Source organism: Orcinus orca, chromosome 5 (genome assembly GCF_937001465.1).
Source record: "Orcinus orca chromosome 5, mOrcOrc1.1, whole genome shotgun sequence".
NCBI classification, from domain to species: Eukaryota; Metazoa; Chordata; class Mammalia; order Artiodactyla; family Delphinidae; genus Orcinus; species Orcinus orca.
Genome location: NC_064563.1, coordinates 96,789,054 through 96,807,331, shown reverse-complemented (window position 1 = coordinate 96,807,331; position 18,278 = coordinate 96,789,054). Strand labels below are relative to the sequence as shown.

At 35.8% G+C, this 18,278-nt stretch overlaps 1 protein-coding gene across 3 annotated transcripts in view; it reads left to right on the top strand.

The window, feature by feature from the left end:
- Window positions 1-18,278, top strand: part of ALCAM (activated leukocyte cell adhesion molecule) — a 201,776-nt gene that overhangs the window by 149,355 nt on the left and 34,143 nt on the right. For all 3 annotated transcript variants that reach the window (XM_004272085.3, XM_049710642.1, XM_004272086.3), the window contains exons 4-9: window positions 4,129-4,193; window positions 5,422-5,509; window positions 5,966-6,148; window positions 11,025-11,152; window positions 12,621-12,753; window positions 16,898-17,010. In XM_004272085.3, the coding sequence (XP_004272133.2) occupies window positions 4,129-4,193; window positions 5,422-5,509; window positions 5,966-6,148; window positions 11,025-11,152; window positions 12,621-12,753; window positions 16,898-17,010 (710 nt within the window). The remainder of the gene's footprint in view (window positions 1-4,128; window positions 4,194-5,421; window positions 5,510-5,965; window positions 6,149-11,024; window positions 11,153-12,620; window positions 12,754-16,897; window positions 17,011-18,278) is intronic.

Below are 18,278 nucleotides of genomic sequence, written 5' to 3'. Positions count from 1 at the left end.
AAATAAGTACTTTGGATTAGGCAGTAGTTTTCCCACTCTGTTCCTAGGATCCTCTTGACGTGCTAATGAATAGGGCTGAGGTGGGTGAGGAGCTGCTTCTACTTGATTAGCTATAATTCGCCCACTCAATATTTCGAAGTTTTTTCATGGTATTTTGTTCAGGGGGAAAAAAGGGAGAAGGGCTTGAGTACTAAAAAGCATTTGAAAACCACAATCCAGCCTAATCCTCTGCACTGGTGTGTGTGGTATTAAAAGGAAGATTGTTCCCGCGACTTCCACCTGGACCAACCAGCTCTTCTAGTGATGGTTGACATCACAGTTATTTGAGCTTTCACTGGGACACTGTTCTCAATGTTTTATCAAAACTGAGCATCCCTCCTCCCACCCTCCCTGTGAAAGTTATTCAACTTTCAACTGCAAGTCATTTTTATTTTTTCAGAATGAAGGAAGCAGAAAATACCTCTTTAACAAATGAGATCTACACTGTATATTTCATTTTGATTCTTTAAATATAAAAAATACCTTTTCCCATCTCATAAGGAAAATAAACTATGATTTCATGTTCACAGTGACTTACTTAAAGTACATCAAGAGTTGATTGCTGACAAAGTACTGAGAGAAGCACCCTTGACTCAATGTAACCAGTGCACCTGCCTTTTCTTGCTCTCCTCCCATATCCAATTGAGCCACATCCTCTGTGTGAGGTTATTGAGAATAACACTTATGCATTTGGGTGATATAGAGCAGTTTTGCATTCATCACTCAATCCTCAACTGGCTGTGAAACTCTTGACAAAATTATTTTACTAATGCAAATAAATTTGTAGTATGACTTTCCCTTTCAATTCTATACTTAGTTATGAATCCTTGAATCGTATTAAGACATAATTCACATAAAGTTTTTTTAACACACTTTGGAATCAATATGCAATTTTGCTAAAATAGTACACATCCTCTTTTATGGTCTTCTAACTAATACTCATCGATTGTTACAAGCTAATATAAGAGAAAATTACATACAAAATATGTATTTAATATAGAGGGTTTGAAACAAAAGTTTGAGAAAATAACTCAGAGAAATGCAATAGGTATTACCATTACTTTCTCAATACCCACTGTGACTCTCTCTTCTAAATGGAAAAGTGAATAACAGTACAAAGAGGACTAAATTTTTAGCATACTTTCATCAGGTTTTCCTGGGTTTGCTGCAGTTTTATTTTATTGAAATAAGAATAAATTTTAGAAAGTGTTTATGGAAACAAAGCACACATGGCCATGTGGAAAAGACCAACAATTGTAACACATCGGTATTTATGGTTATATGGGGTTTATAAGTCAAAGTAGAGGAATATATTTGACATTAGAGGAAGTATGTTCCAACTGAAATGGTATCTGATTTTGGTGAACTAGAAATTAGTACAACTTAACAAAACTGCCCATCCTCGTTTTCTATTAAGAGCCTAATTTTTTGGAGGATTTTTTCAAATCTCTCTATATATTCCAGGCATAGATAGTACTGAGGAAACAAAAAACTATTTGCTCTTTTTTTCTTGTTAATCTTGACACTTGATCAACCACAAAAATTAATTTAATATCTTACCTCTCTTGAGCTTTCAGAGAGGTGTCACTGAATAACTGATTTTAGTTCCCAGAGAACTTACATTTACTCAAGCTCCAAGATTTTTGTTCTGTTTAAATATTTTGGATGTAGCCCTCTCTCAAAGGTATTAGACATTTGCCATAAAACATTGAATTCTGAACATAATTTAAGGTTTTTTCAATAACTCAGTTGTAATTATGAACATTAATGATGTTACACTAAGATAATGGTAAAACCAAGACTACTGATGTGTATTGGAGAAGGCTTTAATCCCCTACCACATGTTTCCCAGGAACTGCTATTTATGTCGTTTTGATTTTTATAATTTATTTTTTCTAATTGAAAAACATTTTTTAAATTGAAGTATACTTGATTTACAATATTATATTAGTTTCAGGTGTACAACATAGTGATTCAATATTTTTATGGATTATACTCCATTTAAAGTTATTACTAAATAATGGCTATATTTCCCTGTGCTTCACAATATATACCTGTTACTTATTAATTTTATACATGGTGATTTTTACCTCTTAACCCCCTGCACATATCTTGTCCCTACCCCTTTTCCTTTCCCCACTGGTAACCACTAGTTTGTTCTATATATCAGTGAATGTGTTTCTGTTTTGTTATATTCATTCATTTGTTTTCTTTTTTATATTCCACATATTAGTGATAACATACAGTATTTGTCTTTTTCTGTCAGACTTATTTCACTAAACATAAATACCCTCCAGGTCCATTCATGTTGTTGCAAATGGCAAAATTTCAGTTTTTTATATGGCTGACTAGTATTCCATTATATGTGTGTGTGTGTATATATATACACACACATAACATCTTCTTTATGTGTAATGGACACTTAGGTTTCTCCCGTATCTTGTGTATTGTAAATAATGCTGCTAAAAACATAGGGGTACATGAATCTTTATGAATTAGAGTTTTTCTTTTCTTTGAATATATGCCAGGAGTGAAATTGCTGGACCAGTTTTTTATATTTTGTCAGTTTTTTATATTTTTGGTCACATTCCTAACAATCAGGTAGCCAGTTGCCACTTCTTGTTTGTGTTAATATAATTGTCTGTTATGCTTTTCTATTTTTCTATGTTTCTTTTTTCCATTTTTTTATCTTTCTTATATTTTCTTTCCAACCTGTGCATTTAGAATATAGATAATCGCTCTTCAGAAAATTGTATCAAGAGAATTATACTTCTAGAATTAATAGTAAATAGGCCTCTTATAATTAAAGTGTAAGCTCAACAGATAGGCAGATTCACTATTATTATTAATTATTCTAATTTCTAATATAAAACAATTGCAAAGGGAAAATTAACTCAGGATGTTAACCTGAAGAATTATTTTTGCATACAATCTTGGTGATACCCATCTTGCTGTTCCAAAGATTTTTGTCTTCATCCTTGTTTTCTATAATGGTCTGGGTAGGTAACATGTCTGATAACTGAATTCCAAATTGAGTAATAATTATACAAAAGAAATTTAGTTTAGTTTGGTAGTCAAAATTAAAAGTATAGAGATGGTAGACAATAAGACTATAGAAGAGAGAATAGCTGGTTGTTTTTGTCTATTTATTTGAAAATAGAATAGTTCTCCATGAGACTCACAAAAATCAATGACAATGAGACAATATCCATTTTCTATAGACTAATTGTTAGAGCTAATTAAAAAGTTTAAAAATCCATCAATGATAGATAACTGATAGCTAAGAATAAAATAAGTTTAAATAATACCTTCTTGCTGCAATTTGTAATCAATTTTTCCCAAAGCCTCTATTAGAATTTATGCTTACAGAACTTCCTATATTTAAAACGCTTCTGTCCATTATCTCAGGTTCCAAATGTGAAAGATTTTCTCACATTTATAGTTTCATAATATAACTTCATTTAAAAGATAAGGTGTGAGATACACAGGAAACTTGGGCTTCTACATCCCTTAGCCACTTTGCATTTCCCATGATTTTAGAGCAGTGATTCTTAAACTCCACTGTGCCCAAGAATCCCCAATGGAACTTGTTTAAAAAGTAGGTTTATAGGATTTTCCCCAGATATGCTGATTTAGTTGGCCAGGTAGAGCCCAGAAATCTGCATTTTAAATAAGCACCCCTGTGATTCAGATTCATGTGGACTCAGGTTTTCATCTAAGGAGATGGAAATTATTAAGTAGAAAGTGCACATGGTAACCAATTGCAGATAACATATCCTCTTTAGTATATTAACCTCTGTTTACGATCTAAACCATACTCACTGTTTATAAAGCATCCAGAAAACATTACCAGTATTTTATTCACAGGAATAATAAGCACTTAAAATAATATTTAATATAATAAAGCAAATATTTGGAAGGGGTAAACTAACCAGATTTCTTAATTATAGATTATATGAGAAATCTATTTTTTATTTTGTTGCTTATTTTTCTACTTTGAGTAAATGAATTATTTTTCTATAAACCAAACCACAAAAGTTCATTTTCTTCTCCCACATGCACTTAAAATCTTTCTCTACTTAACTTTAGAGCAACCATCTAAACCCGAAATTGTAAGCAAAGCCCCATTTCTTGAAACAGAGCAGCTTAAAAAGGTAAGAACTTGTTTTTGATTAATTGTCTTTCCTTAGCCTAGTGTTGAATGCCTTCTCCTGGCCTCAGATGCCAGGACAAATAAGATAGACTTTGCTCAGTGGAGCTGACAGCTGACAGTGTTCCAGGTGCCAGGCAGAAAATCTGCACAAGGTAGAGAGGAGACACAGAGGAAGGCGTGGTCATTTCTGAAGGGAGGAGAGGGAGATGAGAGTTAAAAAAGGCATAAGTCTTTCTTGTTTGAACGAAATGTATGTTTAATGAAGTAATGACACATGAGTAGATTTTCTCCAGACCAAAGGTAAAAAGGGCTTTCCAACAATATGAAATAATACCATGTTAAAGAAAATGGCATGTTTGAGAAACACATTATTTGCGTTGCTGGAATTTTGGGTGCTTAGCCAGTGGGCAAGAGAGTGCAATAAGAGATAAATCTCGAGAGTTAAAGAGAAGCTGGATTATGACAAGGCTTCTGTCATGTATAGTGCTTGGTCTCATCTTATTGACAAATTAAACTATTGAAAAGTTGAAGTTAAGGGATAAGATCAGGTTTAAACAATCACAGTAGCAGAGGTTTGAAGGAAGTCTGTATTGAAGGAGGGACAAAACTGGAGTTCCATATATGAACACACCACTTGATTCATAATCTCATTTTCACTAACTAAAATAGCCAAATTTTCCTTGGCTGGGGGAAAAAACAAGTTCAGAATTCTTTGAATCAGAATGAATTTGACTGCATAATACAACACTAAATATTAAGAACACATGTGAAATAAAGTGGTGGGGATTATAGATCGTGGTAAGTATATGTCATCTGAAATAAATGTAGCATGAAGCTGGAGAGGCAGCCTCATTTTAACACCATTAATGATTCTTGAATACACAGATCTATGAACCATGGTAATAGCCAATGTTAATATAGTTATGTTATTTAGTTAATGTTAAAACTGAATACTGTCAAAATGAATTGGGTAATGCTTTTAAATGAATGTGATTTCATTAATGGTGGCAGCATCTATTGCACATTTTAAAATGGGCAAGACCATAATTTTAAGCACAAAACATTGTTTTTATACAAGAGTGCATTCATTCAGTCCTTAGTCAAGGCTTGGAAAATGAATGGGTCAGGAAATCGTTGGAGTAACTCTGCATCCCTTGAGGAGTCTGGGGCTTTCAAATGGACAACCACTGATGGAACCAAGGTTGTAATATTTCCTCTTTATTTTGCAGTTGGGTGAGTGCGTTTCAAAAGACAGTTATCCGGATGGCAACATCACGTGGTACAGGAATGGAAAAGTTCTGCAACCACTTGAAGGAGGTGGGTAAGAAGTGGGCAATAAATTCAGATGACCTGTTTTGCCTTTCTCTTGTCTAAGCATTCCTTAGACTATCCTGAGTCTAAATGCATTGCCCTCTTTTGATCTATGACTCTATACTTTGTTACTTTAAGTATCCATTAAATCAGAAGGGATTTTTAAAACATCATTTTAGGCCTTGTGCAGAAGAATCAAGAGCAGAGAAAATTATTTCTCTATATGGCATGTTCTAAAAGTTAATTAAAGTGAGTGGGAGATAGAATTCCAGGATTCTATTTCTGTCCATGTCTCTGATTCATGTTTTTGAAAAGACATCTACCTCACTACATGTCAATTTTCCCTCCTGTTAAATACAGTAAGAAGGACAAAACCACTTCTCAAAGTTGCTGTGACAGTTAATTAAGGACTGTGATTTTCCGATGAAAGATCCTACCATTAGTGTTCTTTATTTTCTTCAGCGGTGGTCATAATTTTTAAAAAGCAAATGGACCCAGTGACTCAGCTCTATATCATGACTTCATCCCTGGAGTACAAGACAACCAAGGCTGACATTCAAATGCCATTCACCTGCTCTGTGACATATTATGGACCATCTGGCCAGAAAACAGTTTACTCTGAACAAGCAGTCTTTGATATTTACTGTAAGTAACTCAATATAAAATTATGCAATTTTTATGTATTAGAAAAAATATCCCAATGCTATTTTAAGTCCCAATCCAAAAGCTCTTTGGAATCTACTTCCAAACCCCCATCCCCATTGCATGGTACCCAAATAATCTCTTCCTCTTTGCAAGACCTATAGAATAAATGCTTACCCATCTATGATATCTTTCACTCTCTACTTTGTTATTTATAATCATCTCTTCTGTATTCCACTAGACACTAAGTTCCTTAAACACAAGATCTCTAACTTAGTCTGATTTCTTCTGGTAGTCCTCAGCCCTGACGCACAGCCTTGGATTTTGGAGGAGTTCAGAATGCCATCTGATGGTTTTCTGAATGAATGACAGATGAATAGAAGCTTATGACTGATTGGTTTTTTAAATATGGAATTTCCATTTTAATAAAGAAATTTATTTTACTAATGAGATCAATTGCATAAAAGTTAAATAGGATTTTGAATTCCAACATGTTTTGGTTAATAATAGATTTGAATATTAGACTACAAAGGAACTTTCTTGATCATCTGATCTAAGTCCATTATTTTAGCTAGCAGTAAAGTGAGACCTAGAGACTTGCCCTAACTTAGCTGTGGCAAGTGGATTAGAATCCTTTTCTCCAATGCTGTGCTCTTTCCTGTAAGACAGGAGCCAAGATAATATGATTAAGAGCAAAGATGCTGGCAATCCAGTCCCAGTGCTGTTAGTTTGTATTTCTAGAAAAGAAGCTTAACTACTCTAGGTCTCAGTTTTCCTATTTTGAAATAGGAAAAATATTAATGTAATACTTAACTCATGGTGTTATTATGGAGATTAAGTAAAATCAAAAATCTAAAATAGCACAATATATAGCACATTAAATGCTCATTATTAAATACTATCATCATTATTACTATATAATCATTATTACTTCATAAGCATAGGCTAGAGATATATCTTGGGGAAAGATGCAAGAAAACTTTATTATTACTTATTAGTGAGTCAGAAATTCTCATAATACTGCCTTATGTTGTAGACTAACCTAGTACTTCTACGTCTATTTGAGAGAAAGGGTAGAAATGCCCACTGAACCTTCAAAGAGTTTTATCTCAGCTACATTTTTATTTTGGCTCCATGAAGTGCAGAACCTTATAGAAGAACAGAACTGAAGTTCCACATGCCCTAACCGTAATGGGTTGTTTTGCCTTAAACTTTGTAAATAAATTTCAACTTGATTTAAAAGCAAGGATTGAAAGGATTTCATCATGTACAGCTTATCTAAAATCAAACTATTATTTCTGTATGTGGAAGCAGAACTCTGTTCAAAGATATTCAGTTGGAAATAAACTATCTTGGTGTAAGTACAGGAGTACAAGATAGGAAAGAACAGCAAGATGAGTGAAAAGGATTGGGAAATTGGCTTAAGAAAGAACAGAAATGTATGTGAGTGTCAGGCATGGGCAGATAGATGGGCAGAAAAGTCCTTGGATGAGGAAGAAGGAAATGATTTTACTGTGGCTGGCTGTGTGGGGAGCACTGGGCACAGCTTTTGAGAAAGCACAATGTATGCAGTGCTGGGCTTCATGGCAAAGACCCAAAAGTGTTTAATATATAGTGCTGACATTCAAGGGGTTTACTATTCCAATAGGTAAGTAAGACATGTACATCAGAAGGAAATTGTCAATGCAAAGTTGCAAGTGGTAAGTGCTACAGGGACTTAGTGGACAGTCCTGAAAGCTCAGGTGCCCAAGGACAGTGATTCTAAAACTTCAGGATATGCATCAGAATCACCTGGAGGACTTGTTAGTAAACAAGTTACAGGACCTGGCTTTATAGATTCTCATCCAGTAGTTGTGGAGAGGGGCCCAATACTGTGCATTTCTAACAAGTTCCTTGGTGATGCTAATGCTAATCATCTGAGGACCACAGCTGGAGAGCCACTGCTCTAGGGTGACTTTAGAGAAGTGAAGGAGGAGCTAAATGGAAAGTACAGAAGAGTACATTCAAGAAAAAGAAATTTGATCAGTTCATCTTGAGGAAGCCTGAGAAAGACGCGCTGGTCCACTCCTTTACCCTATCCAGTCAGTAATTTTTATAGAATCCAGTCAGAAGTTTTATAGAATCTAGCTCTTTCATCTTTGTATGTGTCTGATTCTGCCTTCTGACACTGCCTAAGATTATGCCACTATTCCTCATTGCTGGTATTTTTGTAACAACTTCTAAAATAGTATTCCTGTCTGTTCACGCCAAACTGCCCTGCAAGCTCCTGCCAGAAATATCTTTCTAAAACACAAATGTGAACATGTCACTACTGTGGTTAAAACTCTTCAGCGACTCCCCAGATCTCTCAGGTTAATCTTTAAACTCCCAATTTCAAAATGCCTTGAGTCCCCTATAGCCATGGTCCTGACATGTCTCAACCTTCATCATTTAACTGCTTTCTGTAGTCTGTTCTATTTTCAGGATTCCTCCTGTAGAATACTATGTACATTCCTATCCATATGCTGTCGCTATCTTACCTTTGTTATCCAGCACACACCTCCTTATTCTTCAAAACCCAGCTCCAGGGTCAATTCCTACAGGAAGCTTCCCAGTCTGGCGGATCTGTAAGCTACCAGTGATTACTATGCTTATGCATCTTAGGCAGTTTTTGTGTTGTTACGGTCTTAATTGATAAGTTTGGTGTCATCATAAATAAACTGAAAGTTCACTGAGGGCAGGGAATTGCTGTTTTTGACTTTGTAACTCTTGCACTTAGTGCCTGCACAAAACAAATATTACCCAAATGAGTGAATAAATGAGTGGACAGAGGATAAATGGGGAGAAGGGAGAAAGAAAAATTGAGTAGACTCTTTTGATCATTACGTAGGGGTATTTATGGAGTAGTGAGATATAGGAGTCTTACCTGAACTAAGTTCAAGGCAATTGTGGATACCAGTTTAAGACATTTTTATTTCAATTTTTACATATTGGGAATGCGTGAAGAATTTTAAATATCATTGTAATATTCAAAGCACTACTTCAAAAACTTATTTAGAGAAAAAAATATATATATAAAGATGTAGAAAAGAGAAAGGCTCACAGTGAAGGACCAAATGAAGTTTGGAGGCAATGTTTCAGGTGTAGATTAGTTAGAGCCTGTGCTAGAGAAGTGTGGGAATAGAAGGGGAGACTCAGATGCAAAATATAAGGATTAATCATTAAGAATGGGTGATTGAGTGGATAAGAGAGGGCAAAGGAGAAAGCCAGAGTAACTGGCAGACTGATGATTCACTAATAGAGTCAAACTGAAAGTCAAAGGGAGAGCAAGAGATCTTTAATTTTGTTGGATGCAACAAAAATAGTGGGCAACCAGAAGGCTACTGTTAAAACTCAAATGTGTTACATTAACCTCTGATCTCAGTGTAGTTCCTCAACTCTCTAGTACAGAGCAGAGCCTATTGCAAAGGGGACACAGAGAAGGGGGGTTTTAAAATAAAGCATGAAGTCAGACCGATTATGATTCCTAGCTGTTCTGGCATCAGCTTTGGTCAGAGATGTGCTGCAGTGACGTGCTACAGACCAAGCTAGTCAGAGAAGGGCCATGAAAATGAGTGAGGGAGGCCTAGAAATGGAAGGCCAGTGGAGGACAAACTTTATTTACTTTCTGACTTAACTGAGAACTGCTGGTCAGGGAACTACCTCAGGCAAATTCAGAAAAATGAACAAGTATATTAAACCAATCTTTGATTAGTCTCAGAACATTCTGGGCAAATATTCAGAGATGCCCAAGCATGGGAAAAAGTCAGAGAAGCAATCCATAACAATCCTTCTAGGTTGTTTTTCCTGCACTTTAATCTTAGAAAGGTAAGTAAATGACTGCAAGAGATAGAAAAAAGCCTCAAAATCTACCACTTATTCGTCTCACTTTATTAGCTAATAGCAAAATAAGTCTTCATAGATAATTTCTGGTGCTGCTGGTTTGGAAATATAGACACGTGCCTCAGTAGTTATTAAGCCTTGTGGAAGAGGTTCTCTAAAATAAACCTTTGCATTATATGATTTCAAAATTCATTGTTCATTGTATCATCAGCTACATAACAAGTGGATACATTAGAAAGTGGGTCATTTATAACTGCCAACACCACCTCCTTTTCTTTCCTATTAGCTGGATATGGTCCACTGTGTATTCAGCTTTTAATTTCTTTAGCATTCTACTGTTGAGCAGTAGCTTCAACTAAAGAATACGCTTTAGCCCTATTTTCACCATAAAAATGACCGAAATGGAATGAAAGTTGCATCTTGGCTCCAATGAACAGAAAAAAATTACAATACATTCACAGTTCTGTTGATTGTGTTAAGGGTCTCCCTCAGTTCATGGATTTATCTTTTTGAAAGCAGATCTACTCTCCGGCATGCCAAAAATCTTGCTGGTATTGTTTGGCTCATGTCCCTTTTTATTTAATATAAGGTATTATTGTGTAATAAGTGTGGGGGAGGGGCTAATAGTTTTAGCTCCTTTGCTAGCTGTTCCAGTCTTTCCAAACTGTAAGATACATATAATATAGTTATGTGTCCTTATAATGAGATTATACAGTGAGATTGTTCCTACTGGTCTTTTACACATAAAATAATTATGGTCATTCCTACCTCAGGTAAAGACATTTTGCTGAGAAGAAATTGATTTTTATGTAACAGGGTCTCTTTGTAGTTTGCTCTAACCAAGATTAGTACTTGTCAAGTAGCTATTAACTTCAATCCTTCTATAAAAAGATACATTGAAGCAATTACCATTACTAGCTTCTTGAGAAAATTGTGTATAATTTAGTCATTTTCATTGTATGTACTGAGTAATTTGGTACTTGATGAAATGGTTAACTTGTGTCTGTGACTCTTGCAGATCCTACAGAGCAGGTGACAATACAAGTGCTTCCATCAAAAAATGCCATCAAAGAAGGGGACAACATCACTCTTAAATGCTTGGGAAATGGTAACCCTCCTCCTGAGGAGTTTTTGTTTTACTTACCAGTAAGTGCTTCAGAATTATTACTTGAGTGAGACCACCATCATTCTGTCCTGTTGTTTGGCAGCTGGCTGACATTAAGAATTGTATATTCTTGGGCAGCGTGAGTGAGGAAAGGATGTTATTCTTGGAGTCAAGGGACACCTGTGGAATGTCCTTTAAAAGTTTTTTTGGCATCTGCCAGTGCTCTTGCCTTTTTTTAATTCACTGTTAAGGGAAATCAGGGGCAAAGAGGAAAAAATCTGATCATAGGAAACTGTAATGGTAGAAACTCAAGGTCTCATTATCCAAATAAACTATAAGAATCTGCTCTTCAGAAGCAAACAAATATAAAATGAAGAATGATGACAGCAAATGGTCTGATGTGGATTCTAAATCTATACACAGTGCATTCATGAACACGTCCCTGAATTTCTGATATAGGGACACTTCTATTGCACATTATATCTAGCTTGATAGAATAAAGCAATGGGCTGTATCTTGCCATTGTATGTGGTCTTAAACAGCCATTTTCTCAACTTTTATCAGTATCACAGCTGAAAGAAATGATGTCTAGAGGATAATTTGGATGTGTTCTAGATGCTATGGAGCCAGACTAGGAGAGAGCTCTGTCTGAGGACACTTGCTGGCTCTCCCACAGCCTTCCCAAGTTGGCGTTTGACATAACCTTCCACTGGGAGAAGCCATATACAACTCTGTACTGCATTTACTGCAGGGATCTGTTCACAAATGTCACCCACTGCATTGCTCAGTAATGTTTAAGAGTATCATCCACTATATTACTCAGAAGACAAGTATAAGTGATTTCCTTTCTACTTAAATGTTGACAGAAAATTCTGTTTATCTTAATAAACTGACATATTGTTTTTGTCTAAAGCACAAATGAAAAATTGAAACTAATTATGTTTCTACCTTGATTTTTTAGGGATGACAGAGCCAAAATTGTGTCTTAGTTTTAACAACAATTATCTTTTTTGTTACTATATCCTCCTAATTCATCTATATATTTTTTAAATTCTTATTAATTCTTTTCTTTTTCTTTTCTCTTTTTAAAATTTCTTTTCCCCCTCTCTTTCTTTCTTCCTCCCTCCCTTCCTTCCTTCCTAATTTGGATTATATGTTATGTTTTCTCTTAAGCTGCCTCAAATCTTTTTGTCAGATTAAGCAAGGGATAAATGTAAAAATAAAATATTAGACATTTTTTTAAAATCTGCCTTAACAAACACAAGCCATGCTGTCAATAAAATAGATGTCATCAATACAATGTAAATTAGCTTCTCAATTTCCTTAGAACCAAATTACAATTATTTTTCCAGGATGCAGATAATACAAACTCTACTCTCATTTGTCCAATTGAAGAAATACATTCCTTTTTTTTTCTTATCTGAGAAAATGTCATTTTAATCAAGAAATATAACTGTTCTTATTGTAGCTACCAAGTGTAATCATCTGACATTTTGCCTCTATCAAAAGGGACAGCCCGAAGGAATACGAAGTTCAAATACTTACACATTGGCAGATGTGAGGCGCAATGCAACAGGAGACTATAAATGCTCCCTGATAGACAAAAAAAGCATGATTGCTTCAACAGCCATCACAGTTCACTGTAAGTCACCTTATTCTTCATTACCAGCTTCACTTTAAAGGCCTCTCATAGTCTAACTTTGCTATCTCTTCAAATAAATTGCAGCTATATTTTTCTTAAATAATGTGGTTTCAATAGACTTACTAAAGAGCATCAACGTGAGCCCAACTTTGGTCCAGATTTGCCCTACAATATTGAAATCTTGAATGGATCTAATAATTGCAACTTTTGGCAGTGATAAACCTCCATCTTCTTTCTAAATGTCTTCAGTTTGTGGTATTAATAAAATATTCACATGCATCTTAAAGAAATAAATTATTTTATATCTTAAGAAAATATTTGGATATTCTCGAAGTTTATAAGGTTTGCATTTGGCCAAGAAAAGTGTAGGTTAAGTATCTTTTTTAAATTACAGAGTACTCTTAACACCCAAGCCCAAGCAACAGAAATTTTCTAGAAACAGAACCACTTCAAAATCACCCAGAACTTTTAACCCACTTTTATACTTCAGATACTCCAAAAGTTATATTTACTCCAGTAGATAGAAAAAAATAAATATGCATAGAAAACAGGTACTTCACTTGAGTTCTTCATTTTGTAATTCCTGACAGTCTGTATTATTGATGTACCCTATGCATTGTAGAAATGGGAAACTAATTTGAACTGCTCCCTGGTGACACTAGAATATACAGAGTGCTTTGGGCAAATGTCAGTCTTGCTTGGAAATATAAGCCAAATTTTCTAATAAGTCCTTTGCACCCAACAGCACCTCTAGACATGATCCATTACAGTAAGGTTTCTCTAGACATGATCCACTACAATCTCATTGAATATGAGTGTTTCTTTGTTTCAAAATTGAAAGAGATATTAGAAACTGTTCTGAGGAAATGTTTCTAAATCTATTACTCTACCCATAACGCTTGGAAAACACGTAGGATAGGAGCTAGAAGTTTGAAGGAGGTACATCGGGGAATAGAGTAACCAGATGGTTGCTTTTGAGTGTCTGATGTTGGGAGTACACCCTGGGGAGCCCTGTGGTTACAGTGGACTGTTAAGAAATATACACAGCTAAGCTACTTCTCTGTTTGCTCCATTTTCATGTTGAACATATCTGAGTGTGTCTGCCATCAGGGGCTAGTTAGAGAGAAAACAGTGACCTGTCAGGATAACAACTGTGCTACTTTTTCTCTGAGGACATTTATCCAGTTTGTTCCATAGGGGAAAAGAAGTGAAGTGAGGGAATATAACCAGCAGATAAAATTGCCTGTGGAATAACTTTCTGATATCATTGTTCATGAAATCTTTGGGCCAATAACCAATAATCTCCAGTGCTTAGTGATGGTACAATCTGCTTATGCTTTTTTTTGTTTTTTTTGAGGTACGTGGGCCTCTCACTGTTGTGGCCTCTCCCATTACGGAGCGCAGGCTCCGGACGCGGCTCACGGGCCCAGCCGCTCCGCGGCACGTGGGATCTTCCCCGACTGGGGCACGAACCCGCGCCCCCTGCATCGGCAGGCGGACTCTCAACCACTGCGCCACCGGGGAAGCTCCCTGATTATGTTTAAGAGATGCTAGCTACTCAGGACGCTAAAGAAAGAGAACTCTCATTTATATCACCTGTATATCAGGCAAAGAAGGATAGATGGGAGAAGGTTTAGGCAAAAGGCTGTGCTGCAGCTACATAATACCTCAATGATTAGGTGCGATTAAAAAGAAAGTAAACAAAAGCATGTAACAGTTTAATTGAATTTCAGTGCATTTAATTGGATTTAAATACATTTTGGTTTTGGAAGGTAGGCTTTAACACTGGGCTGTAAGGCCTGTGTTGGTCTGAAAAGCTAAAATACCATACGCTAACATATATATATGGAAGCTAAAAAAAAAAAAAAAATGGTACTGATGAACCTAGTGGCAGGGCAGGAATAAAGACGTAGACATAGAAAATGGACTTGAGGACAAGGAATGTGGGAGGGGTAGGACATGGGAAGCTGGGGCGAAGTGAGAGTAGCATCAACATATATACACTACCAAGTGTAAAATAGATAGCTAGTGGGAAGCAGCAGCATAGCACAGGGAGATCAGCTCGGTGTTTTGCTACGACCTAGAGGGGTGGGATAGGGAGAGTGGGAGGGAGACGCAAGAGGGAGGGGATATGGGAATATATGTGTTTATATGGCTGATTCACGTTGTTGTACAGCAGAAACTAGCACAGTATCGTGAAGCAATTATACTCCAATAAAATCTATTAAAAAGAAAAAGCTAAAATAGCATTGCAAGTAAATCAAGATTTTACTCTAAATTACATGAAATGAAAACATAAAAATCTTATTTTTGCCCATTTATTCTAAATTGTTTGCTTTCAAAAAAGATTTGTTTCCTTTCCATAGATGACTAAAGGGAGCAGATAGAGAAGCACCAACCAGTACTTGCACATATTAGCAGAACAGACCTCTCATCAGGCTTTTAGCCCACAGATCTATAGTTGCTGATGAAGCATTTACTAGTCCTCTGCCAATTCACGCACATATAGATTCTTCATCTAAGCTTTCAAAGTCCATCATCATCCTTTAAAATCACTTCTTTTATCTTCTCACTGGCAAGTTAACTGTCCAGCTAAGAAAAGCTTTAACTTGCCCTGAATTGAATTTTCATCTAAATATAACTCAACCAAATATTCTGAGGAAACTCCACTTTTCTATATGATAATGCCTATTTTATTATTAATGAGAAACATGCTTCTTCCCTTCATTCATTCAACAATAGTTTTTGAGGGCCAATGTGGCAGACACTGTAGATACACAGTGACAACTCAAGTCATGGTCCCTATCCCAAAGATGCTTACAGCCTAGCAGGCGAAACAAGTGTTAAAAATAATGCTGTAAACGTCAATAAATTACAATTATAACATGTAAAACCAAGGAGAAGCACAGGATGCAATAGCAAATCCCACTGCCATAGGATAAAGTCCCAACTCTTAGCATGGCAAGCACAGTCCTTAGTCTGGCCTTAATTACTTGTGTAGGTTTACCTTCCATGTGTTATAACCATTCATACCAGTTTACTCACCACTGTGAAATCTGCCAAGCTCTCTCACTTCTTTGCCTTTGCTTATGTGGCAGAAGTTTTCCCAACATTTCTGCTTATCAAAGCCCTTCTCAACCATCAGGGGCCACAAACAGATACTGCCTCCATGCAATGCCTTTATTACTGCTTTGAAAGCCAAGTTGGTTCTGTTCTCCACACTCCCATAAGTCTTCGCTTGTACCTCTGTCTGTAGCCCTTACTCTAGTTTTTCAGCAAATATTTCTTGAGCTCCTAATCTATAGCACGTTTGCCACTAGGTGCTGATTTCATGCTGCCGTGTAGTGTCATCACAGAGTTGAGTGCATATTACCTCTACCTCAAATTGTAAATTGTAAGCTCATTATTCATCTCAGTATCTCCTGTCAGTGCTTGGAACATAGTAGTTGTACAATAAATGTTCTATTGAACTGGATTTTCCTCATACAGATCATACTATGACAGTAAGATTTTTATAGAAATTACTTTCCATCTGAAAGATTTTACTTCCTTAGATGTATTTATACTCTGTTTTTAAAAAATGGTTTCTGCTGACAGTGTACCTAATAATAAATCTTATTTAAAATTTCAACTGCATGAGAAACGGGATAACATTTTTGAAAAATATCTAACCATTATAGTCAATTCTCTCTGAAGAAACACGTAGACACCTAATGGTTTTTTAGTTTATCACCTGCTGTCTAAATATACTTGATTTTCCCATGGTGTGCCTTATCAGCTCTTTTTATAATATTTACTTAGTCATCATCTTTCTTTATTTTCTTCCAGAAGTGATTTAAGAATTTTTTTCTAAAGGTGATAGGCCCCAGGTGAACACTTACATGCAGTCAAAACATCAATCATGTTAACTGCAAATAAATGCATAATCAATTAGATTGACCATTCACTTGTCCAAACTGATCTCAAAGCTGGCTTGAAAAGCTAGACTGATTATGCTACAGTTCAGTTATTTCAGTCACATAAATCACTTCTGAATTTCAAGTGCAGTTAGAAGGATTTTTTTTTCTTTCATCTATTTTTTTCTCAAAAAATATTTTGACTCTCTTTCTGGAGTTGCATTTCAAGCATATTTTCTGCTTCACAGATTTGGATTTGTCCTTAAACCCAAGTGGGGAAGTGACCAAGCAGATTGGCGATGCTCTGCTTGTGTCATGCACAATATCTGCTAGTAGGAACGCAACTGTGGTATGGATGAAAGTAAGTAATATTCCTTGGTAATATTCCACTGTTTGAACTGATTTCTTTTTAGGCTTCTCTTATATATTTATATAATATGTTTATACACCCACACTCATACTCTGTTTCTCTCTATATAATACAAATCATACCACAATAAACTTTTTTAGAGGTACTCAGCATCACTATGGCATCCATAATTGATTCTCTGAAATTTAGTTTGGGGCATTAATTTAATTATGTGTATCTACTGAGTAATTATACACATACACACATGCACATGGTTACACACACATATACAGTTATATACTTTAGGGATTAACAACTTCCAATGTGTTTTAATCCACAACATTATAAACAGTGTGTTTACAACAACCATGTGAAATATGTAGGAAAATGATTATTTCCCCACATTATTCAAAAGAAGTTGAGGCAGGAGAAATCAGAGAGCCACAGGTGACAGAGTGGAGACGAGCTCAGGCCTTACCCAGCATAAATAGTGCACCCTAGTCACATAACCTTCTGCCTTTCTGCTGAAACTGACCTTAAGTGTCTGAATGTGGGTTCCATGAATTAGTAGCTCCTTGAAGGCAGAGATCTCTTTTCACCCCTGGGCCATAGTAGAACACCTGGAACATACTAGGAGCTTTGTCTGTATTTCCTGAGTACTTTTCTTGTAATTGTCTGAAATGTAGGCCATTACCTGGGGACCCAAACATTGCTATTATCTTTTTAGAGTGAGAAAGTAGAATTGGTAATTAGTGATTTGAGACAAGGTTATCACCAAAGGGAAAGGTTGTAACTATGTTCCCTCCACTCGAATCCTTGGCTAGTGTATCTGAACACCCAGTCCATTTATTACTAGAACATGGCATATAACAGGAGCACTTAACCAGTGATGTGTTGACAAAACACATACAAACCACTTAAAATAGGGGTTGGCAAGAATTATCTTTGTAAAAAAAATTGTGGGAAATTTATTGCTAGAGTTTCTTCTTGATGAAAATGTTAATTATTTTCTATTGCTTTCTTATCTCTTTTCATGCTGGATCCTCTGTTACTTGTTATCTTACTCTTAAAGCTCAGTTTCTTATTTCACTTTCTTTTAAACACAACCTCATCACAACTTCTTATTTACTCAGATAGTTAAAATGCATATTTAACATGAGGTATTTGTAGTAGTTAATGGTCAAAGGGCTAGACAAGTTCTAGGCATATGAACACTCATAGTGTGTCTTACTACAGGACTGGAGAAACTAAGTTTACTTGGCTAAACCAGTTTCCACATC